At 35.2% G+C, this 25,926-nt stretch overlaps 1 protein-coding gene across 1 annotated transcript in view; it reads right to left on the bottom strand.

Annotated features, from left to right (window-relative positions):
- Positions 1–5,799: 5,799 nt before the first annotated feature.
- The window catches only part of Mms19 (MMS19 nucleotide excision repair protein), a 364,717-nt gene continuing 344,590 nt past the window's right edge, over positions 5,800–25,926 (bottom strand). Inside the window, exons 23-25 of the mRNA XM_090393489.1 lie at positions 22,544–22,714; positions 12,961–13,121; positions 5,800–5,939 (exon numbers count right to left, since the gene is read on the bottom strand). Of these exons, the coding sequence (XP_090249615.1) occupies positions 5,912–5,939; positions 12,961–13,121; positions 22,544–22,714 (360 nt within the window). The 3' untranslated portion in view covers positions 5,800–5,911. The remainder of the gene's footprint in view (positions 5,940–12,960; positions 13,122–22,543; positions 22,715–25,926) is intronic.

Below are 25,926 nucleotides of genomic sequence, written 5' to 3'. Positions count from 1 at the left end.
GAGGCTGATTCCATGAAAAGCCTTTTGTATTTGAATTTACTATGGTGTATTACTGTGGCTTTCTTCTACCGTATTCTATGGCAGGTATCTGGCGCATGGTCTGAAAGACCAGAGTGACTGTATTGGTGAAATTATCAGGACTTTTAGGAGAAAGAATAGCTTCCTGCTTCGTCCTCATTTACTGTTTGTTGTGCTTGCGTGCACGTGTCTTGCTTTTAAGTTCCTGTGAAAATGGCAACGTGACGTTGCCGAAATATTGGAAGTGTATTAAAATTTATTTTAATGTATATCCTAGTATACGTTGTAATTTCCTTAAGCTATTTAGTAAAAATGCATAACCAACGTCTAAGCCTTTCCACGAGAACTCTATATCTACAGTGAATATGAAAAAATTAGCTCCAGATTCAACCATCATGATAATAAACAGTGACACTGTACATGAATGCTATTATGAAGTGATCATTATTTAGTATGGTTTGTAATCATTTCCTTATTTTTGTAAATTTTTTTCAATGAGATATGTTTTATGTGAGTTAGGTAAACAATAACAAAAATAACTAAAAAAATGCTTAAACATTTTTCAATGTGTATCATGTTTACAGCATTCTTCCCTCCTTTATAACTCAGCAATGAGTTATAAAGAGACTTTAAGCAACATAAGTGACAAACTGTATTTAAAATGTGGTTGAACATGGTTGAGTGATACATTTTAAAAATATCTGTGAAAGAAAAAACAACATAAAAATTAGCTATATTCCAAATCTGGTTGAAGATGGCAACCTCAAAAGCATAATTTTTTTCTCCTAAAAACTTTTCTTTTCCCCTCTTGTTATTTTTCAAAGTCTCTAGTTCCTTCAATAACTAATCAAAACAGATTAGGGTTTGAAGTCTGGTAGGCTGTATTCTCTTGAATATTTTCATTGAATAAATCTGCCTGATTAATAATAATCAAATCAAACTGGAGTTAAAGCAAGGTAAATCTGAACCTTAATGATTGTCCTATTGCTCTCACTTTTGTTCTCTCTAAAATTATGGAGAACGTTGCCAACAGCAACTTATGCACTACTTAGAGACCTGCCAACTAATCAGTGACCATCAATATGGATTCTGCCACTCTTGATCCACAGCCAATCTTCTAGCTTCTGCCACCTACCTGGGTACTCAAGACATGAAAAAATCCAGAGAAACTTACATGGTCACTCTCGACATTTCAAAAGCATTTGGTTGGGTTTAACACATGGGTCTACTTAGCAAACTGCCATTCTATATCTCCAATTTCTCAACCAATCTAGAAATATCCCAGGGTTCTGTACTTTTGCCCACTCTCTTCCTTCTTTATGTAAATGACCTGCTCTCACAGACTTCAAATCCTATCTGCAGATTCGCAAATGACAGTGCATTACATTCCTCCTTTTCATTTGACAAACCTTGCAGTGCTCGACTGTTAGAACTCAAGATCCAACATGACCGGTGTCCTGAACTCTGGTCTCCTGGCTGTATTTCAATAGGGCAGGAACAACCTTGTGGACTATAGTGCCACCAGAACTCAGTCCTGTCTGATCTCTCACAAGAAAGTGCACATCCCTTTCCATAATACCCAGATAGAAACCTTCTTGGACTGACCTATATCTCCAGCCTTTCCTGGAACAAACACATTTCAACCATAGCTCCAGCCACATGAATCCTAAATCTGCCCAACCACGGAATATTATGCACATATTTGGGGCAGTGCATTACATTTCCATCTACTTCTTTCTTTGGAACAGCCTTCCCCAAAGCATATAACCTTGTTCAAAAAAAGTGAACAGATTCTTCCTTTCTTCTTACATTCACCCACAGACCTGATATGCTACAGGTCTTGTGATATTTCAATGAGTCAGATATAAAATACATACACTTTTTTTTTTTTTAAATTATCCATCTTTTTAAAAATGTTGAAAATATTACATATTTTTTTATGATAGTACTACGAGAACCATCATGTTATTTTTAAATTAAAAAGAATGTGATATGTACATGCACACAAACTGGTACATAAAGACAATGGATTTACTGATATAATTTGACTGCTTTTGAATGTATTCTCTTTACTCTGACTTCTGCGTTTGAAATTATCGGGACATTTGTATACAAAATTCTTGGATGTTATTTTAAAATATATACGTACACTATTTTAAAAAGTACTGGGAAAGTATCAGAGAACAAAACACAGATATGTTTTACACTTAAAATGAAGCTCTCGTGCTCGGAGCAGTGCGCCAAAGATCTCCCAAAAAATTCTTGATGCTTACTTTGTTCAGAAAAGGGCAGTTCAGTTGAATAATGACACATCACTTACAGACTCTCTTCAGCTACTTTCCCATAAAAGATCAGTTTCTGCATTGTGTCTCTTCCACATGTCTCAATCTAAGGAGGCTCAACGACCTAAGAAGATAACACCAAAGGTGCTTTGAAGGGATGTACTAAAATCTTCACATGTGGAAATGATTAACTAGGAGAATCAGTTCAGGTTGTAGCAGGACACCAGGTAAAGAGATGTACAGTCTTGGTTTCTACAAAATCAATGGGTGATATTTGGCACTGACTAGCCTACACAATCTCAATCAGAAATGGAATGCCACTGGAATGAACTAGAACATGAGTTTAGGCCAGAGCAGTATGTGGGCTGCTAATTATATATTGGGTTTTATCCTTTATCCAAGTGTTAGCAAACAAAGTTTGCCTGAAGTACTTTCAGGACTGGGGCAACTCGTGGTAAAGGTGGTATAAGTTCTCATCACTTGCCTTAGTATCTCCCATAATGCAAAGCACATGTCCAGCAGACATGTATAATGCTATGCATTAAGAGAAGGGCCACTACCCAGATCGATTTTGACTTTTATTGAGGTCTCATCAGTGGGAGCCAGACCTAGAGGTGGTGATACTAAGGTGGAAGTAATGGAGAAATCATATTTACCTATACAAATTGCCAAAGGGTGTCACACCCAGTGGTGAGCTATAAGGAGCTAGCACGAGCCCTTTGTTAAATTTTTCTGAAATTTGCGAGCCCCTTATTCTTCTTGTTTACTTTTTTATTTTGTCAAAAAAGAATTTTTTTTTGAAACATATTAAGTGACAAACTCATATGGTAACCTAACAAAAATTAGTCTATTTGGCAGTGTATAGATTATTTGGAATTATTGTTTCAACTCCTCTACAACGAATGCGCCCAAGTTTGAAAATAAAATAAGCACATGTGCTATCTTCTCCCTTCTGGTAGCCAATCGTATGGTAAAACCAGTAGCCAATCAAACGTTTTATAAAATATTTCATTCTTCTGTATCAATAACAGTTTTTGTGTGAAATGCGGCTTTCTTTCTTCCTTTTTTTTTTTTTTATGCTCGACGATGCTAGCCCTTTGTTAAAATTTCCATAGCTACCACTGGTCACACCCTATTATTAAAATTCTCTGGATTAGAGATAAGTTTATGGAAGTTTCCCCCCTTGGCTATGCTACTAGAAGTAGTATGTGGTCTGGTGAAGAATGAACAATCCAAAATATCTCACTCATATTATCATAATTTGGTGGAGACACACTTAAAAGGGTATTGATTAGGGTCAACAAAGTGCTCATAGGCTACTGAAGTATAAGCAGTTTAGTTTCTCTATAATTTAGTGGTCTCAATCCTTATTTCAACACAGTGTATATTAGGTGATATATGTTTGCATATTTTTATGCGAAAAGGTAAATTGCAATTAAGATCTGAGCGCAGAGTTATAAAAGGAAATTTCCATTATGTAGGGGAAAAAAATGCAGTGCAGTGCAAGACTAAGTAACAAGAAGACTACCTGCAATGCAGCTGAGTTTATTTTTTAAAACCAGAGAAATTATATGCATATTCTGCAATGAATGGTCATCTTTCATTATATGAGCCAAATCACGTACTAAGAAAAAAAAATAGAATTAATTCCTATTAATTCTATTTTTTATTATTCTATCAATTGTTAAATTATGAATGAAGAATTTTATGATTTATTAATACTTCATTCATGATTTAACATATAGTATTTCCTGAGCTAAGTTTGCTCCTATGTAAATTGTAAATTAAACACTTACTGTTAAATTTTTATTGAAATAATAATTGTAATTTTTTTTATTTATTTATTCTGTATAAATTCCTTATATAACTTGTAAATATATCCTAAATGAATTGTGATATATGTTTTTATTATTATTGTAAGTGAAAGTGAAAGTAAATTTAAGCAATTCTGCTAATGTGATTTGATTGGTCACTGTCAAGGAAAAACGGAGTTATTTTTAAGTAGCGTGTGATTAAAGCGTGAGTACTGTATACAAAGGGGAGAAGCGAGTTGTTATGAGCTGAACTGGTCAGAACCGGATTTTGACGGGAAAGGGGAGAACAGAGTTAATTCAAAAACCAAAGTAAGATATAGGAAGAAGCCATAGGGAGAGCATAGAGTGCAGTAGCGAGTGGCAGAGGGGGAATTTATATATGCCATAAATTGACTAGGAAGGACCGGGAATTAATAGGCATTTCGAATTATTTCTATGGGAGTTCTGATACTACGATAAATTCCAAATGTTTAGTGGAAGAATAGTGCAGAACTGAAGTTGATACATAGAAGAAATTAAGGAATTAGTAAATAACTTAAACCAAGTGCATCAAGATTTGTGTATTTCTGTGTCTACAATCCAGTTATTACAGTGGAAGATTTCTTCTGAATTGTGTTGCCATAAAGTAAAAGTCAACGAGAATTTCAAATGTGCCTATGCGACTTTGATGTGTAGAAGCAGTAACCCGGTAAGAATTGCTCTTTCTATAACATGTGAAGTTATAACTGTCAACTCCATCAGATATATTTTGACCTTAGCTGTGGTGTTATATCAATTAATGGTTGGATGTAAGATGTACTGAAGTACTTTCCCCTCGAAATACTAAGTGTTATGTTGTTCTAATAAGTGTTAGCTGACTGAGAAAGAATATAGTGTAGCCTGTCATAAAATTAGTTATTGTAACATTATGAAACTTAAACTTTTAAGAACTATTCTCAACTTGATTGACTGAGCATAAGGAACTGAAAAGTGAATGTTTGATGGTTAATGGATTGTAATTATTCTGAACACTTTAAACTGAGCTAATATATTTGTAATATGACTCATCTAATTGGATAGAGAGAGAACTATGTGAAAGAAATGCTAAAGCTTTAAGAATTAGGAAATGTTAACATTAGTCATGATTCTCAAACCTAACTGAGAAGTTATTAACATTTGAATGTGAATTTATGTAATTTTTTTAATTGGATAACCTTTTGCAGATAATTATACTTGTATGTATATGTTGTACTATTCCATTAAATGTTTTCTTTTGTTGAGTTAAACTTGGTGTTTGCCTGATTTTCTTTCATTGTACTGCTCATAAAATTAATCGGAGCTGTGCGGAAGCCGTAAAAGCTATTAATAACCTCGGCCTGAAGATAAAGTGATAATATAATATAGTTGATGATTGATTCCTCTATATTATTTAGGCTAATCTGAATATAGGGTGGTGCAGTATAATATAAATTTCTTTATATTCAGATGAGCATCAATCAACAACTAATGAATAAAAATGGAATTTACAAAGTAAGAATAAGTTTAACAAACCAACATAATTGGAACAGTCAACTAGGTAGGACGTTCCAACACAATGCTATAGCAAATCTTCAACTATTACTAACTGATCATCTTGTCTCAGTGTTCACTATACTAAGAACTGAATTTAAGTTTCAAAAGGATGCCATTTAATTTTGTATAAATAATTTAAACCAGTGATCTTTATTATAAAAGGGGAAGAAAACGAGCAATATAATACAAATTATTTTCATACTGTACATAAGGTCCAATTACTGTTCTTGTTATCTTCTGATGGAATCAACTTTTAGGTTGTCCAATGAGAAACCTGTAGTATAGAAGCAACAGAAAGAGAGAATTAGTTCTGTATGACATTCAAATTCATGTTATTTATACCTCTGCACAACTTCCTGTTTATCAACAGTCATTCTCTTTTCATATAATACAAATACAGACTTTAATTTAAAAAAATCAGAAAATGTGTAAAGGCAGTGGAATGAGAACCAAGATGTGGCTGTTTGGAATTATGGCTTAATAACAGATCAGTGTATCGCCTGTAAACTGCGAGTTTGCATGTCTTGAGGGATGAAAATTCTTAAGAATTTCTTCTTCTTGTGCCTTTTCCTAATTCTATTTGGGGTCGCCTTTTTACATGATGTGACGCTACGTGTGCGATCCCAACCAACTTGCCGCAGAGCCTGACGTTGGGGGGGGGGGGTATTTTTGTCGGGCCAATTTGCCTGTTCTGAGGGATGAAAAAACCCTCCACCTCTGTATGAGACTGGTAACTCAACTTTAGTTGAAAGAGACCAAATATAAAGGTCCCTCACGTTACTGACGGGAATCAAACCCAGTTCTTCTCCAAAGGGCTTCATCTATACTGACTGAGCTATGGAGGCTCAAAGAAAATTCTTAATAACTAAGAATATTATATACAATGAAAACCAGAAATGCTACATGCTACACACTATCGTTATGCAATAATGAATAGTGAAAGAGACAGATATGGTCAACTTTCACTACAGCCAAACCACTTATTGCAATAAGTAGGTGCCAACATTTTGATACCAAAAGAGAGGTTCAGCTGAACTAGCTGTTCCTTTGACCTGGCTGTATAATTTGAGTCTCAGCACAGGGAGGGAAAATCCCAAAGGATTGGAAAGAATATATGATTATCCCATTGCACAAGGGAGGTGCAAAGATTGATGTGTCTCATTATCAACCTATTTGCTCACATTTTATAATAAGATAATGGCTTAGTTAGATAAGAATGAATGCACCATGACACTTTTGACTTTGCTAAAGCTGTTTATTCTCATTAGTGAAACTCCGCTACACTAATGATATAAAGGATTTAACAGAAGACATAAAGCTATTTGCTGATGATGCAAAAGACAGGATAATCATGAATGCAAATGACATGCAGTACTTGCAGAATGATTTGAATGAGATGGAATTGTGGGCATGTGAAAATGGCTATCAGTTAGTAAAGTGTAAAGTTATGCACCCTGGTGTAACTAGATAACAACAAGAGCAATAATTGGTCCTCATGTACAACATAAAAGAATGCCATTTAATTCTGTATGAATAATTTAAATCAGTAATCTCTATTAAAAACAATGCAACATAATGCAAATTATTTTTATACTGTACATAATGACCAATTATTGCTCTTGTTATCTTATAACGACATCAACTTGTAAGTTAGGCAACAAAAAACTAATTGGTAAAGAGGCAGCAGAAGAAAAGAATTAGTTCTGTACAGCATTCATATCCATGTTATTTATATCTCTGTATTAATTTTTTCTGTTATCATTTGTCACCGTTTATTTACAAAAAATGAAATAAAACAATACTTGGAATCCATAGTGGGACAAGTCTGGCTTGCAGAGAATAACTTTGTAATTTTACATATCTGGTCCTAATTATAATGCTTGCTTCAAATGCTCCCTGATGAAACAAGATTTTACTTTATTTAAGTGAATTGATCCCAAATTCTCTTTCATGAACAAAGAGGGTTCTTCCACTTGTCTGGATATTTGCACCGAATGTTCTCTCTCTTTCATAACTGTTTCAAAACCTGACAGTAAAACTTGCCATTGACAGTTTGACTGGGGGAGGGGAAATTCACTGTGGACAATGAATGCCTTAGATAGCAAAAAAAAAATTGTCAACATTGACAATGCTACGAACTTGATGTACTTTCCTCAGCTGTGGTGAATTTGGCAACTTTCACTGCAACAACTGCTGCTTTGTCTCAGGGTCATAATCATGATTCATCACTAGACCTTGGAAATGAGGTTGAGATCATTTCTGGTTTGATCTCTGAGCCTTCTGCAGATAGCAATATGATGTTCTTTTTGGTCATCGCTCAGCAGTATCAGCACAAATTTTGCAGCAATGTCTCATGTACAAAATGCATTGCACAGTCCCATGATCTTAAAAATATCATGTATAGTTCACCATGATCTACAATGATAGCCTCATGCATTTTTGTGATGTTTTCCAGTGTTGTGCTTGTCCGTGAATACTCCAGAGCACTCATTGTCATTGACAGATATTTGTCTCCATCAAGCATTTGAGCAACAAAAAAGTTTTGCTTTGGCTCATAGCAAAATTTGATGGAGATTCTTTGCTCCATGAAGTAAGCAATTTCAGTTGGAGAAGAAAATCGCTTGATCACTGAAACACTACTTGACAAAAATGCACATAACCCAACAACACAGCTTCTTAGCATGTTGGCTGTTAGCATAACGATCCAATAAATAGTACTGCATAACACCTAATAGTATCGGAAGGTTGTACATGCTATTCCCAAATTTTTTCAAAACATAAATTATGTAGGCATTTCATAAAAGATGTTTCAATTTAAAAAAAAAAACACCCATGGTTTCCCTGGTATGTCATCTTAGCTTTGCTTGTTCCTCCAAATTTTCCCCAAACATTTCTATATATCTGGTATTCATTCCTACTGTGCTGATCAGATCACTAATGAGAATGAGGACCTACTTACCCTTTTTCTTTGCCAGTTACTTTCTCTAATAAGCTGTGAAAAATTCTTCTGCTTCTTCCTTAGTAGAACCTTCTGTGGGAATTGCTCATTTTGATGTTTACTCACATCATTTTTCATGTACCATTCAAGATTATTTGTTTGTTTAGCGTCGAATACTATAGCTACTCCTTCCATTCCCTGATCGTTATTGCTTAAATATAACATTTTGAAGAACCTTGCCTGTTTTTGCCTTTTTTTCTTGTAGTAATACAAGAAATAATATCAATTACATCAATGTCTTACTTATCTAATTCTTTTGCTGGTTTCATATTTTTTCAATTGATACTTCTAATGTTTCTTTTAGAAAACCTTGTGCCATAGTTATATGAATTATTTACATGAAAACAAAAAGCAAAGGTAATATTTATTTGATTATAAGGCCATATATTTCGGTCTGAAACTTACAGACCATCTTTGGTGACAAAAACAGTTGACACAAGGTAGAATGCAAACATGAGACATGTGATGCTATATTTCCAGTAACATTATGTTGTAACTGAGGAAAAGGTTATTCATAACCTGTAAAAAAAAATAAAAAAATTATATATATATATAAAATTTATAATCTCATACTCTACAGATCACTCAATAGATATAATAACATTTTTGGTTTTAATAGCAAGTATTAAAAAAAAAACCCTTCATGATGCATTATTCTAATAATCAGATTTTCCTATATGATGATAGGCAGTCATTTCGATTTAAGTTCAGGCAGCAAAGCAAGGCTTCAACACTTTCCTTAAATAAACATTCAAATTTGTATCAACAGTGATGTAGTAGGCATATTTCAGACCAAAGTATTTTGTGGTCTGTGTCTATTCCATGTTAAGCCAGTCCAGATTTATTGGATTTCATGTGGTAAATATATGATTGATGTTCTTGTATTCTCTTTTCTATTGAATGTCCAGTTTGTCTGAAGTAGGATAGACAGCCATCACAAGGAACTTGGTATATACCCAGGATAGACATTGGAGAGTGTTTATCTTTTGAAGATGGGAAATAAGTTGAGAGTTAATTGATAGGTATAAGTCTAGATGCGATCCAAAGTAGGACAGACAGCAGTCTATCCTACTTCAGACAAACTGGATGCTCAAGAGAAAGAGAATACAAGAACATCAATCATATATTTATCATCGGAAATCTAATAAATCTGGATTGGTTCAACACAGAATAGACACAGACCACAACATTCTTTGGTCTGAAACATGCCCTACATCATGTCGATACAAATTTGAACGTTTATTTAAGGAGAGTGCCAAAGCCTTGCTTCACTACCCAAACTTGAATCTGAATGACTGCCTATCCTTATCAACAATATGGGAAAGTCTGATTAGAATAACACATCATTAAGTTTATTTTTATTTTATTTTTAATGCTTGATATTAAAACCAAAAATGTGTTTTATGAAGTCATAAGGTTTCAAGAAACTAACTTTCTGTCAAGTGATTTGTAGAGTATGACATTATAAATTACACACACACACACACACACACACACATTTTTTTTACAGTTATGATTAACCTTTTCCTCAGTTACAACATAATGTTACTGGAAATATAACATCAAGTAGCTCATTCTACATATTTCAAATAAATCCATTGTTGCAAAACCTTGTATCAACTGTTTTTGCCATCAAAAATGGCCTGTAAGTTTCAGACCGAAATATATGGCCTTATAATCAAATAAATTCCCTTTGCCTTATGTTTTCATGTAAATAATTCATACTTCTAATGTTGATGTGTCTATCTTGAATTCTACTGATGCTGTGTTGGAGTTTGTTCCAGTAATGACTTTTCAATGTTCTCCCTGATGAAAATAGTGGAGGTCTTATTTAAATGGGTGACACCCAAGCCAGCATGAAATTTTGTACCATCATTTTGTTTTAGTTTAAGCCAATGCAAAATACAATTTAGTTGCTAAATTCCAAATTTAGCCAACTAAATTTTCACGTAGATATATATGATAACACCATGAAAATGTGAGGATTGGACATTAGGATCAGAAGCCTTGGTTGGTTTTCAACATTCCTTAAAAGGCTATATGGAAGTCTCTTTCCAATTACCTAGCTTCAACCCTTAAATATCCCTATTAATATAATAAGGATCTGTATTTTAAGTTTTACAGATATGAAAAAGGCATACATTAAGTAAAGATAAACTGCTTATAATCTACAATTAAATGGTGTAAAGAGGACAAATGGAGCTATATATATAGTCTAAGTTTAAACTGTAAGTCAGCATCCGGTCTAAGACAAGAGTGCAGTTTATATCCACTGTTACTCATCGTATGTTGATTTCACAGTGCAAAAAGCGGCATTTAGCCTGATATCAAAATTGTAGATATTAAAGTTAGCTCTTTACTTTATGTAGATAAGATTATAATCTTAATTAAATCCATTACAAGTAATGAGGACTCTAAACTTAATAACTGATGTAGCCAATTTAGTATGAAAATCAGCAACATTATAGCTACTCCTTTTGGGTAGCACCTTGTAATTAACAAAATGCTGGAAAAATATACTCCAAGACAAACACTCCTCCAAAACATAAATTACAAGGCATGAACATGGGAAAACAAGTGCATTCTCAATGAGAATTTACAGAACAAGAAAAACATTTGAGATAATTTGCCACAACTTTTAGTGAAGATTGCAATTAAATATGAAACAAATAAATAAAGTTGGTATGGCAGGAGCTAACTGAATAAATTTATATGGAAGAAGTATACAAGTAGAAAAACACCAAACTAGCACAATAAAGTGCTAGTTTTGTCTTTGAGCATTTACTAATTTGATTAAATAAATTTTAACTTATAGAACTGGGAGTTCCATATTTTAAAATTCATTTCAGCAAATTAGCCAATGCTAAAACAAACACTTTTTAACTTATGGAATTAAAATTTCCATAAATTAAAGGTCAAAGCCAAATATTTGGAAGGAGACTTTCACATCACCTTTCAGGAATATGAAGACCCGACTGTTGCTTCTGACCTAATGTTCAATCTTTACCTTCAGGTGGTGCACCCTGTAAGTAGGTATCTACTGGGTACTAAACAAATGAGGATGGGCTGGCAATTTGGCACTTAGCCAACTCTCTATTGGCTTATACAACAAATGCATATAATGGTACAGCATGATGATGATGATGAGATTTCATGTTGGCTAGGCATTTCTGTTTAAACAAGCCTGCGCTGTTTCAGGGAACCAAGGCAAACAGTGAAAAGTCAGATAACAAGTTCCAACTTGGCATCTAGAAAAAGAAGAATAAATCCAATGTTGGAAGAACTGAAGATAGAAATCATCAATATAAGGAGTATTAAAGGAAAGGAAATTGAACTTGCAGAAGAAATGAAAAGTACCAAATGGACATAACTGGAAATACTGAGACAAAGAAGACAAAAACAGGTGAGATCTTACTAAATAATAAATATAGAATGTTATATTCAGGAGTAATGATCAAGGAAAGGAAGTAGTAGTAATAGCATTCAACACCAGACATGAAGATAAACTTCTTGATTAGAAGGCAGTTTCAAGTAGAGTGATATGACAACACTTCAAAATGAGGAAACGGACAGCAAAACTTATTTGTGCCACAGAAGGATATCCTAAAGTAGAAATGGAGGAATTTTTTGAATAATTACATCATGCAGCTGACAAAAAAATGGAAAAAGTGATCCTTGTTGGAGATCTAAACAGCAGGGCAGGAATCATACCATGCATAGAGGAGCAGTTTGTGAATTTGAGAAGGGCAAAGCTAATAATAATGATAAGTATCTGCTGGATTTCTGTTCAGGATATGGACAAGTCATTACTAGCACCATATTCCAACACAAAGATGTGCACAAGTTCACATGAAGAAAAGAGGCACAAGAAATAAGAAAAGTCTAATTGACTATGTCAATGTTGATATCTTCATGCTGGTTCAGGATATAAGAGTATATGGAGGATTTGAAATTGGAAGTGACCATTACTTAGTACCTAGCAGGATAAAAATTGATATTACATTGAAAAAATATAGTATGAAAGAAAGTTTTAAAAATAACCAAAGTTGTGTACCTTTTACAGGTAAACTGTAGATTGGACTATACAAACATTACTGAAGAAAATCTGAAGCAGCCTGAAAACAAGAAAGAATCAAACTTTGGAGTCTCGGTGACAAACTGAGTTTTATGCAGAAAATAAAAGCATGTGTCTGTAAAAGCACTTCTCTCAGCCATCCAGCAGAATTTATAATAGTTCACTTTGAACTGCAAGAAGGATAAATTATAATAAAAAAAAACAATGAAAAGGACATCTTACCATTGACACCTTGTTCTCACAGCGCTTTTCCGTACCAATCTTTTGTGGTCATCAATGCATATCCCAAGTTTAGTTATAACTTCTTGCTTTAATGGTAATAACAGGTGCTCGGGCAACTTTACAAATAATTCCAAACACTGCAGAGATAGTATACGTACTTGCTAATGAGGAAAAATAATAATAAAAGGTGCTCAGGTAACTTTACAAATAATTCCAAACACTGTAAAGATAGCATATATATATACTTGCTTAAAAAAAAATTACTTACAAGTGTTTTATAAGACTATTTCTAAACAATTATCCTTCTGTAATAATTTATGCCATTTGAAACTTGACAATCCTCAACAATAAATATATTCAACTTTAAAAGCAAGTGCAAAGTAAGATAACCGGTATGCAAACTTGAAGTCAAAAATGCTTATGACTCTGATTTTTAACGTTCCATAAAAAAAACATTGTTTTTTAAATAAAAATTAATAAAAAGGTGATCTTTGAAAAGACTATTTGAAGTTATATTTTACATACAATATTAAGATTCTGAAAAGTATTTACATTTCAGTCAAAAAAAGCATGAAAAAGCTATAGCAAAGCCTATTTAAATGGAATGAGATTGCCTTTATGTAACCACTGGTAGGTTAAACATTAAATTAATATCTTGTTAGCAAATATCAATTACCACAAATGAAATAATAGTGCAGTATAAGTTTTTCTTAAAAGAAAGAATAGTACACACACTGTTACTAACCACACCTTACACAACCCTCCAGGGATGATCCCTTGTTCTCCCCTTACTCCACATGTACCGAAAAATTTATTTCGAGCTAATCTTTTGTCCTTTAGTGACATATGCTTTTTACTATATCCCCTCTCATCCACTCTCATATTTGCATTTGCAACTCACACACCTTCAATCTAGCAACATAAAGGAGCATTTCACAGACCTGTCATGAGCTTGGTCACTTGTCTCTGAATCTTCTCCACAACCTCCTGATCTTCAAGAAACCCAGGTAACACAGTAATCAAGATGTAGCAGAATCACAGCTACATCCAAGTTATCCTTCGAGCTATTTTGCCAACTTTTGCAATATGTCCTCTGAACTTCAAACCTCTATCCACCATTACCAGTCTCATCAATTTCCTGTAATCCTGTACCATCAACATGATAGATACTAAGATGTAATCTTTTCATTCCAAAGTGCATTACTTTACATTTTGCAACATTAAATCGATTATCATTGTTCTTTGGAGAGACTGCCAATTTATTTAAATCATCTTGTAGGATATCTACATGACCTATATCAACTACTCCCCTTCCTAGTTTTTCATCATCGACAAACAACTGAATATCCCCATTCGAATCTTCTGCTATATCATTAACGTACAAATTAAAGAATAGTGGTCATAGTACAGAACCCTGGAGCACTCGATTCCACTCCACCGCCCTTTGATTTCCACCTATCAGCCCCCCCCCCCCCCCCAACCCCATCAGGCCACCAGCCTTATATGCATTCCCATTTGCTCTAACTTATGTAATAGTTTTCCAAGTAGCATTCTGTCAAATGCCTTTGCAAAGTCCAGCAGTATCTTTTATCCAATTCTGCTGTCACCTTATTATAAAATAATAATAGAGCTATCTTACCCTCTTTCCACTCCCTTGGAACATTCCCAGAGCTGAGACTTAGATTAAAACAACTTTGGCAGAGGCACCGCCAGTTCACTTGCACATGAGCTGACATATCATCCAGGCCCACTGCTGTATTCACATTGATATTTTTCAATATACTGAGTACCTCCAGTTCATCTACCTCAATACTCATGTCAGTAACTGCAAGGTCTCTACTTGGATGATATACTCTTGCAAAGTGATCATTTAAAAACTAAAGTATTTCTTCTGCTTCTGTCACTTTCTGACCATCAGCACTAAGTTATCCTTCTTTCTCTTACTTATTACACAGCGAAAAAACTCTTTTGGACTTTGGCCTGCTTAGTTAATTTCCTCTCATAATCTAATTTAGCCTTCCTTCCCATGCTATTTACTATTTATACTCCCTGCCTAGACTTTGTATTGCTCATGAGCATGCTGATCATTTTTTGTTTATATTCTTGCCACAATGCTTTTTTTTTTCTTTCAGCTCCTACTCTTTATATTGCTACTAATTCATTTAATTCCTACTCAGATATTCCTCCCGATTCTGGGTATTCAGTCTGATATGCCTCTCTTATTTAACTGGAATGACCCTTACACTACTGGCATTTTTTACTTGTAGTTTCTTACGACATAGAACTGCTTGAAGTTGCAACCAAAGTTATTCATAATCATCAGTTTATAGTTCTACATAAACCCTTTCCTGACTGAGAATTCCATACATTGAGCAACCAACCAGAATAAGATTGCATGGTCACTTCCCATGATCAGAAGTAGTTGCCACTATAGTTATAGATAGATTTTCAGATGCTATTACTAGATCCAACACTCTGAAACCCTTGGTCTCCCCTCCACAATGTTTTGTTTCAGGTAATTATCTCTTAGTAATTAATAAATTCCATTTCCATCTTGCCATGTGCTCTTTTCTCATTCCAATATATATCTCATAGTTGAAGATTCCCATGATAATTGCTTGGCTCTGTACTCATTGTGCTAATCTGCTGATGCATGGCATCCATATCTTACTCTGGACCTTAGGTCTATAGTAGCAACCAACAAGAGATTTTGTCTTATTGGCTTCTATTTCACATCAGACAGCCTCAAACGAACCATCTCCCTCAAATCTACAATCCTCCTTAACATCCATTTTTTTAGGTTGAAGATTTTCAGCTATCATTAATAATACCTCTCCTCCTGCCCTATTTCCTCGATCTTCTCTGAAAATACAATATCCCTTACATTCTATCATAGTAACTAGATCATTCTCTGTCAACCAGGTCTCACTGATGCCAATAATTTTTGCCCAATTCCAAAAACTCCTTTTCTTTATTTCTGATACTTCCGGCTACATGCATTTCAACAACCCCTTGAACCCACATCTAATATTCTGAAAAGCATTTTAACATTACTCCAAAAATTATATATGAAAGCTTATTTAACTGAAATGGAGTTGTTATGTATCCAACTGTAGGCTGCATGTTAATAGCACAAATGAGAAATCATTTGTTCTAATATGTATTAATTATATATAGTTATTAATTAGAATTTTATATATTAAAAAGAGTCAGAAGTTAGAAGATATCTGACTTTATTTGGAGGTAAGGATTCTATATTTGGTATTTATTTTTATAATAGCACTGAAAATAGATATAATGTGAACCTACAAAACCAATAAATAAGATAAAATGGCAAGATTGAAAAACAAATAAATGAAAAGGGGGAGTGCTTAAGGGTCAAAGCTGTATAAATGAGAGGAGACCTCCACATAGCATTTAAAGGAATGAGGAGAACCAACCAGGGCTTCTAACCTAATGTCCAAACCTCACCTTCTCGTGGTGCACCCAGTTGGGTATCTACCTGGATACTGACCGAACAAGAATGGGGGTGGCAATTTGGGATTTAGCTGACCAAATTGTATTCTTAATGGCTTAAACCAAAATATAAGATGATGGTACAACATGACAAAATTTCATGCCAGCTGGGGCGTTGTCTGGTTAAACAAGGCCTCCCCATTGTTTTCAGCAGAGAACCAAGGCAAACATCGCAAAGTCAGCTACTGGAACAAATCTGAAAACACACTCCAACTCAACATCACCAGAGTTAAAGATCGGTACTATCAGCATAAGAAGCCTGAATGCAAAGAAATGGAGCTAGCTGTTAGCTGGTGAGATCTTATCAAGCAATAAATACAAAATGTTCCATTCAGGCAATGACAATCAAGGAAAAGAAGGAGTAGCCATAGTATTCAACACTAAATACAAGAATAATCTTCTTGAATGGCAGGCAATCTCAAGTAGAGTGATGTAGGCAAATATCAAAATAGGGAACTGGACAATGAGACTTATTTGTGCCTATGGTCCCACAGAAGGTTCTACTAAGGTAGAAGTGAAGGAATTTTTTTAAGGCTTTAGAGAAAGCAACTGACACAATGAAAAAGGAAAAGTTGGTCCTTGTTGGGGATTTAAATATCAGAGTAGGAAATGATTGTCAAACATACAAAAATATTTTGGGAAAATTTGGAGAAAAGAGTAAGGCTAATAATAATGGCAAATACCTGTTGGATTTCTGGTCAGGACATGAACTGGTTATTACTAACACCATGTTCCAACATAAAAATGTGCACAAATTCACATGGAGAGAAGAGGCAAGGAATAAGAAAAGTCTTATTGACTATGTTATTCTTGATAGTGATGTTTTCTCCCTGTTGCAGGACACCAGAATATACAGAGGATTTGAAACGGTTGAGAAGAATTGTGGAAGAAAAGCTTGGTGAAGAACAAGCTGGATTCAAATAGGGGCTGTCAGGATCAGAATGTACAGAGGATTTGAAATTGGAAGCGATCACTATTTAGTCTTGAGCAGAATAAAATTGAATTTCATATTGAAAAGAATAACATGTAAGAAAGTTTTAAAGCGAACGAAAGTTGAGCAGCTCATAGATGTGAACTGTAGACTAAAATACACAAAGATTATTGAAGAAAAAATGAAGGAGTTTGAGAACAGGAACCAAACCTTAGAGATTCAGTGGCAAGCCTTGAAGAAAACCCTGAATGATTCAGCCAGAGAGGTATGTGGTGATGTTGTCTGCAAGGATAGAAAAATCAGAACTCTATGGTGGATACAGGAAGTTAAAGAGGCAGTGAAGGAAAAGAAGACAGCATATAAAAGGTTCCTGGCAAATAAGTCCGCTTGTGCTCTTAGAGAATACAGAGACAAATGTAAGAAAGCTAAATACTGCGTAAAACTAGCTAAACAAAAGTCATGGGAAGACTTTGGCAAGAACATAGAAAATAAATATCAAGAATATTCTGGAGGTTGGAAAAGCTAAGAAATGGAGGAAAGTGTGCTGTAAAAGGAGTTAGAGATGATAAAGGTGACATGAAAACAGGAGAAAAAGATATCATTGAAGTATGGAGTAATTACTTTGAAAAATTGCTAAATGAAACAAGCAGTGATAGCACAGTGCTAAAAAACACTCAACAGGCATACAGTCAGTAAAACATATCCATACTTGAAGTAGAAAAAGCCATCAAAGGCTTGAAATGTGGAAAGGCAGCAGGAATAGATGATATTCAATAGTATGGTGGTATAAAAGTCTTACAGTGGCTGCACTGCATCATTCAGAAGGCCTGGACAGACAGACGAATTCCCAATGATTGGAGTAGAGCTCTCATAGTACCCATATATAAAAAGGGAAATAAAACTGAATGCGTTTTATTTGAGAATGTGAGAATTACAGAGGTATTTCCCTACTGAGTGTTCTTGGTAAGATTTATGCAAGTATACTTGAGAAACGGTTGAGAAGAATTGTGTAAGAAACGCTTGGTGAAGAACAAGCTGGATTCAAATAGGGGCTGTCAGGATCAGATCTTCACTTTACGACATATAGTTGAGAAAATATGGGAATATAACAAAGATCTGTATTTAAGTTTTGTCGATCTGGAAAAGGCATATGACAAGGTGCCAAGAGAGAAGTTATTCAATACGCTACATTTATATGGTGTGAATGGGCGCATTATATCAACCAGTACTCCGTCTTTATTTGAGTTGGACGTCAGCAGTTAGAATTGAATGAAGTACAGGAAGATGGTTTAATGTTAAATCTGGTGTGAGACAAGGATGTACATTATCCCCTCTGTTATTCATTATCTATATAGATCACATTATGAAGGAAAGTGGTATTAAACAAAATTGGAGATGTTAATGTCAGCTCTTTGCTTTATGCAGATGATGTTATACTTCTAAATAAATCTGCTGCAAGTCCTCAACATTCCCTGACTAAATTGAATAACTGTTGTAATAGATATGGTATGAAGGTCAGCAATAAAAAGATAAAGACAATGAAATTAGGCAGAATCGTTGAAAATGTCAACTGGGTTGTGAACAAAGCACCTGTGGAACAAGTAAAACAATTCAGCTACTTAGGCATGATTTTTAGTCATCATCATCAAATTCCTGCCATTTACCCTTGAAGTTATTGCCATGAAGTTAGTAATGATGTAAAAATTTACATCATTACTAACTTCCTATGTACAATTTTCATCCAAATCAGTCTGTTACTTACCAAGACTCCAACATTATCAGATCTTATATTTCTATCGTCTAAGGCACTTTCTGCTCTTTATTCTGCTCAAGACTAATTTCAAATCCTCTGTACACTCTGGTGTCCTGCACCAGGAAGAAAACATCACTATTAACAATAACATAGTCAATGAGACTTTTTTTATTCATTGCATCTTCTCTCCATGTGAATTTGTGCACATTTTTATGTTTGAACATGGTGTTAGTAATAACCAGTCATGTCCTGAGCAGAAATCCAACAGGTATTTGCCATTATTATTAGCTTTGCTCTTTTCTCCAAATTTTCCCAAAATATTTTTGTATGTCTGACAATCATTTCCTACTCTGCTATTTAGATCCCTAACAAGGACCAACTTTTCCTTTTTCATTGTGTCAGTTGCTTTCTCTAAAGCCTTAAAAAAAATTCCTCCACTTCTACCTTAGCAGAAACCTTCTGTGGGACCATAGGCACAAATAAGTCTCATCGTCTAGTTCCCTATTTTGATATTTGACCACATCACTCTACGTGAGATTGCCTACCATTCAAGAAGATTATTCTTGTATTTAGTGTTGAATACTATGGCTATTCCTTCTTTTCCTTGATTGTCATTGCCTGAATATAACATTTTGTATTTATTGCTCAGAAAGATCTCACCAGTTTTTGTTTTTTATGTTTCAGTCACCCCTATTATGACGATCTGGTACTTATCTAATTCCTCAGCTAGCTCCATTTTTTTGTCATTCAGGCTTCTTATGTTGATAGCACCGATCATTAACTCTGGTGATGTTGAGTTGATTCCTGTCGATGACGTGAGGATCTGAAGGATCTTCCTCAGCCATAGCCAAGTTAGCCGGTCTTGGGCGTGGACAGCAGGGTTTTTTCTGCCAGTTTATCTGGCGTTTTTCATCCTGAAAGCAGGCAAACCGGCCCTGTGAACACACACAGGATACAGCTAGGAATACTTCGAGGCACAGGGGTGACCATTCTATCCTCGTATTTTGGTTACGAAATCCAAGCATGCTTGGAGGGTTGTGGGCTGTCTATCTCAATGGCTTTAACAGGCCTTAAAGGCCTGTTAAAGCCACTGAGATAGATAGATAGATAGATGTTGAGATGGGATGTGTTTTCAGATTTGTTCCTGTAGCTGACTTTTTGCTGTTCGCCCTGATTTCCTGGTGAAAACAACGGGGGCCTTGTCTAACCGGGCGATGCCCCACCCGGCATGAAATTTTGTCACGTTGTATCATCATCTTGTATTTTGGTTTAAGCCATTAAGAATACAATTTGGTCAGCTAAATCCCAAATTACCACCCTCATCCTTGTTCGGTCAGTATCCAGGTAGATACCCAACAGGGTACACCACAAGAAGGTGAAGATTGGACATTAGGTCAGAAGCCCTAGTCAGTTCTCCGCATTCCTTTAAAGGCTATGTGGAGGTCTCCTCTCAGTTATACAGCTTTGACCCTTAAGCACCCCATGATTTTTAGTGAAGATGGTAAATTAAATATGGAAATAGACAACAGAATCAACAAAGCTGGTATGGTAGGAAGTCAATAGAATAAGTTCATATGGAATAGAGTTCAAACCAGTTTTAACTTATAGATCTGAGAGCTGGGTCAGAAGTAAAACACCTGACCAAAAACTAGAGACTGCAGATATGAGAGTTCTGAGAAAGATTATAGGCATGAACAGATGGCATCAATGGCAATATCATATTAAAAATGAGGATATTAGGAAAGAACTTGACATTGTCAGCATCTAGGAATGCATTAGCAGAGCTAATCTCAGGTGGTATGTTCACTTAAACAGAACGGGCGAGGAAAGATTAGCAAAACAAGTGCTCTCTGCCAGTTTGGCAGGAAAATGACCCAGAGGAAGACCAAGATATAGGTGGATTGATACGGTACAAAGTGGCTTAGATGATAGAAATATCATCTAAGCATATATCATCAACAGGCAAATACCTGTTGGATTTCTGCTCAGGACATGACTGGTTATTACTAACACCATGTTCAAACATAAAAATGTGCACAAATTCACATGGAGAGAAGATGCAATGAATAAAAAAAGTCTCATTGACTATGTTATTGTTGATAGTGATGTTTTCTTCCTGGTGCAGGACACCAGAGTGTACAGAGGATTTGAAATTAGTCTTGAGCAGAATAAAGAGCAGAAAGTGCCTTAGACGATAGAAATATAAGATCTGATAATGTTGGAGTCTTGGCAAATAGCAGACTGATTTGGAGGAAAATTGAAGATAGGAAGTTAGTAATGATGTAAATATTTCATGTAGTACTATCATATCCTGTACACTCCCCCTTGAGGGTACATGGCAGGAATTTGATGATGATGATAAATGAAAAGGATAAAGGAAAATAAATCAAAATTATGGATTTAAAAAGATGAGAATTAAAAATAAAAAAAGCATGTATTATTATATGCTTGTTTTTTAAATTAATTTCTTAACAGCTCATTACGCAAGACTTCACTAAATGTCTAAGCTTTCTTCTCACCTCCATCTCATTCCAAATATCCCTTCTCCTCTTTTATTCCTTGTCTTCCAAAAACTGCAATATCCATCATTAAAGGATAAACTTTGTCTTTTTATCCCTAGTAGCTATTGTACTGGATAAGCATAATAGCTTACACCTGATCCTCTTTCTCCAAAATTCCTTACCCCATCATTCCACAAAACAACTACTTTCAGTGGTTCCAATGAGACCATCCTGAAGCACTATCCCTCATGCCACTGTCATTCATTTTATACTTATCCTGGTAGCTGACATTAAAAGTCCCACCATGTAATCATTGCTTCAATGACTGAAAACACTCTTCTCTCAACAGAAACCGCAGCTTTATACTACTACTCTCACACAAATGTAGATCACCTCCAACAAAGAGCTCTCTTTCAGCCACAATTTTATCCCCATACACCCATATGCCCGAGGAGTCTCTTTCTAAACATTCTGGCTATTATGCCATTCATCCTTCATTATTACCATTCTCCTCAGTTCTCTGTTATCATACCGTGGCAATAATACACTAACAACTCTTCCTCTCATGCTATTACATTCACACTTCTTTTCTGTTGAGGGGCAGACAATTTTTGTAATGTGGTTGAGACTTCCGACGGTACCCTATCCTACATACTGGAGACCTGAATGGCTTGCCAGATTATGTAATTTTTACCATACCTATAGTACTAAATATACGACAGGTTTACATTCTTTTGTGGGTAGGATTCACATATTTAATTAACTTTTTTAAAGATAATTAAATTTAGTTATTACTAGGATACATGTTCATTAATTCACTGTGAGACCTTATAGTAGTTTGTTATAATGATATTTACCAAACAAGAGCATCATTCTACTAACCATTGATTCTCTGTATGTTATCAGGGAGAGCAATTGAAGTACTAATGTCTGAACATGACTTTCAAGTAAATGAGGTGCATCCACAAGTACATCCAAAAAAGTTTTCAATGTACAAAGAAGAAGTTCTGAGCTGTTGTTACTCAGAAGACACTGTGATAATACACGAAGCAGCTGAAAAGTAAACAGGAATATAAAGAATTAATATTATTAAACCTAATTCTTACAGGAATGACAAATATTGACCTATTCTAAAAAACTGATGAAAAAACAAAGTTTTATAATTCTATAATTCTGCCAGCTTGGTTGGCTGAGTGGAAAGCATACCCATCCCCAACCAACAGATCATGGGTTCAAATCCCACTGGAGACATGAGTGTTTGTAAATGCCTGCTCTGGACAAGCCTGTATAGCTTCTCAAGTTTATAAGGCTTGTCTTTTTTTTTTTTTACATTCCCATACATTCTCAATGGGGTTCAAAATCCGTGCTTTGTGGTGGCCAGGGAAGATGGTAGAAGTCACTGTCATGCTCGCTGAACCACTGTTGAACAATTCTTGTGCAATGGACAGTAGCAGTCATCCATGAAACAACTATCACCCACTGGATGAAAAAGTCTACATTGCAGGATGGCCTTGATCGGCAACAATGTTCAGATATTCCTTGGAGGAAGGACACCCGACCTTCCAACAATATCAGGGAATCCATTCCATACCAACAGAATATGTACCACATCATGACACCACCTCTCAAACCTTGAGTTGTGTTTACAAGGCAAGCTAGGTTCATTGCTTCATGGGGCTCCCCTAAAATCTCTGCCTACTGTTGGTATAGAATTGTGGCTCCAGACAAACAGGCACCGACAGGTCTGTTGTTTTTCCCATAGTGATCAGCACTATTGAAGATTAACGGCTAGCAGCATTCTTAAATAGTTGCCTAGAACATGTGGTGATGCACATGGTCAAGCATTTTGCATATACACTGCATAAGTGATGTTTACATAGATCTGCATAAAGGTTCTAATACAGTGGCCAGTATATGGTTTCCAGATTCTGATCAACTGCTTTATTTTTTATCCAATCCCCAGATCTATAAGTTAAAACTGGTTTGAAGAAACTCATGTATACTGCTAATTTGTTTTATTCCATTAAATTAATTAAACTGAATATTAATTATTTTAATTTAATTAATTTTATATAAAATTAATTCAACTGATTCCCAATCACGCAAGCTTTGTTTATTCTATTATGTACAGTAGATGCTCACTACAGCAAACCCAGAGAGTTTTATTATAAAATACTGACTCCCCCAACTCTATTCCCATAAAACAAAGAAAATGGCAGGAATGAGAAGACAAACTGCAGGAAACAAAACAAAGGAAAGCATGAGAAAAATAAAACAAAGAAATTAAAATAAAACAAAACTGAGTGAAATTAAACAAAGGAAAATTATCATTACTACTTCTTGGACTCATCACAAGAGATCCACTCTAAACCTTCACACAATACCTATCATACCTCTCCTTGAACATGACTCATTCACTGATCAAGCACTCATATCTTAGGCAACCTATTCCATTGTCCAATTCACCCCCTTCCAAGCAAAAAACTACTGCTAATATCATTGATAGCCCTAACTCTATTACTCTCTTATACTATTCTCAGAGATGATTTCTTGTTCTCTCCCTTCCAGTAAGGTGCTGAAAAAAAGAATATCTATCTTGTGTCAATCCTATAAAACCCTCTTTAACACTTATATATATTTTTGCCTATTTGCTAGTTTTGAAGCCCACAGATCTGAATCTATTCTTATTGGGAACATTCCACATACTTGCCACAATCTTTGTCACTTGCCTGTGGATCCTCTCCATCACTTCTTCATCCCACAGAATCCAAGCAACCAGATCTGTGTGCAGTTGTTCTGATGTGGCCTTAAGGGGAATGATAATCTCTTTATCCCTGCTCGTCACCATGTTTTTTCAGCAACCACATGATCAGATAAGCTCCTTTGCAATTTGTCCTCTAAACTTCAAATTCCTGTCCTCAGTCACCCCAAATCCCTGGCTTCATCAATTTCCTGCAGCTCAGTTCCATTAACATAGCACAGAGCTTGTAATCTATTCATACTAAAGTTTATAACATTACTTGGCCACATTAAACTGGCTGCCATTTACCTTTGCCCATACTGCCAGCGTACTTAAATCATGCTACATATCCCCATATCATCTTCATTGATTACCATTCTTCCCATCTTTGCATCATCATCAGCAGCAAACAACTAAATATTATCCTTCAAATAATTTCTTATCTCAGTAATATACAAATTAAACAGTATAGGACTGTTTAATTTTGAGAACTTTGGCACTTTCCCAGAACTGAGGCTTAAATTAAATAGCTTGATTAGAGGAGGTGCCAAGTAATAGAACAAAAGAAATTGTGAGAAATCAAACAAAGAAAATCAAGAGAAATAAAACAATAGAAACTGCATGAAATCATATGCTGAATAGAACACAAAGGATTGACAGGAACCATATATTATTTTTATTAACATCAAATCTCCATGAAGTCAAAAGACTCATTGCAAGATGTGCATGCTCTCATGCAAAAATGCCTTGCACAGTTTCTGCACTCACCACACTTTCAGGCAATGTAGTCCACTCACCATCTCCATGCAAAGAACCTGGTCCTCAATCCCTTGCTTGCATCTTCCTTATTCAGCTTCCTAGGTGGCCTCTTGTTCTACCCTTGCCTGAAAAATCTCAACATTAATTTGGCAGCAATTCCTTGCAAACTAATACATCGCAATCACATTTCTTCTTTTCTATTCACAAGGTTCTGCAAGTTGCATTCTCTTAATCTGTCCCCATATCCTACATTCCATACACCTGAAACTGACTTAATAAACCTTCGCTAGACCCTCTTTGATATATCCACATCCCCTTAAAAACTAGGTGACCAAATATGTGCATAGTAGCCCATATGTGGCCTGATCAAGGTCTTATACAAGGGAACTATAACCTATTTGCTTCTAAATGTTAAGGCTATCCTCATCATTGCCATAATTCACTCTGATGTTCTTAATTTTAACATAGTGACCCCAGATCTCTCATCTCTTCCACATACTTCAAAATTTCTCCATTAATTGTATACTCTTCATCCCAACCTTGCCTACCAAATTTCATCACTTTGCAAGATTAAACTGAAGCTACACTCACTTACCCACTCACACAGTCTATTCAGATCTTCCTGCAAGCCACATTTGCACATTTCTAGTTAAGTTGTACCAATGTCATTAACATACAAATTAAACAATAATGGCCTGAAACAAACTTCTGCAGCATCTGCCAAGGGCTGCATTTACCATAAGGCACAAGCTGGGGCCTCATTCTC

Source organism: Typopeltis vanoorti, chromosome 5 (genome assembly GCF_054136105.1).
Source record: "Typopeltis vanoorti isolate ZY-2024b chromosome 5, IOZ_Tvanoo_1.0, whole genome shotgun sequence".
Lineage (NCBI taxonomy): Eukaryota > Metazoa > Arthropoda > Arachnida > Uropygi > Thelyphonidae > Typopeltis > Typopeltis vanoorti.
The sequence above is the reverse complement of the archived record's forward strand: the minus strand, read 5'-3'. Positions and strand labels throughout refer to the sequence as shown.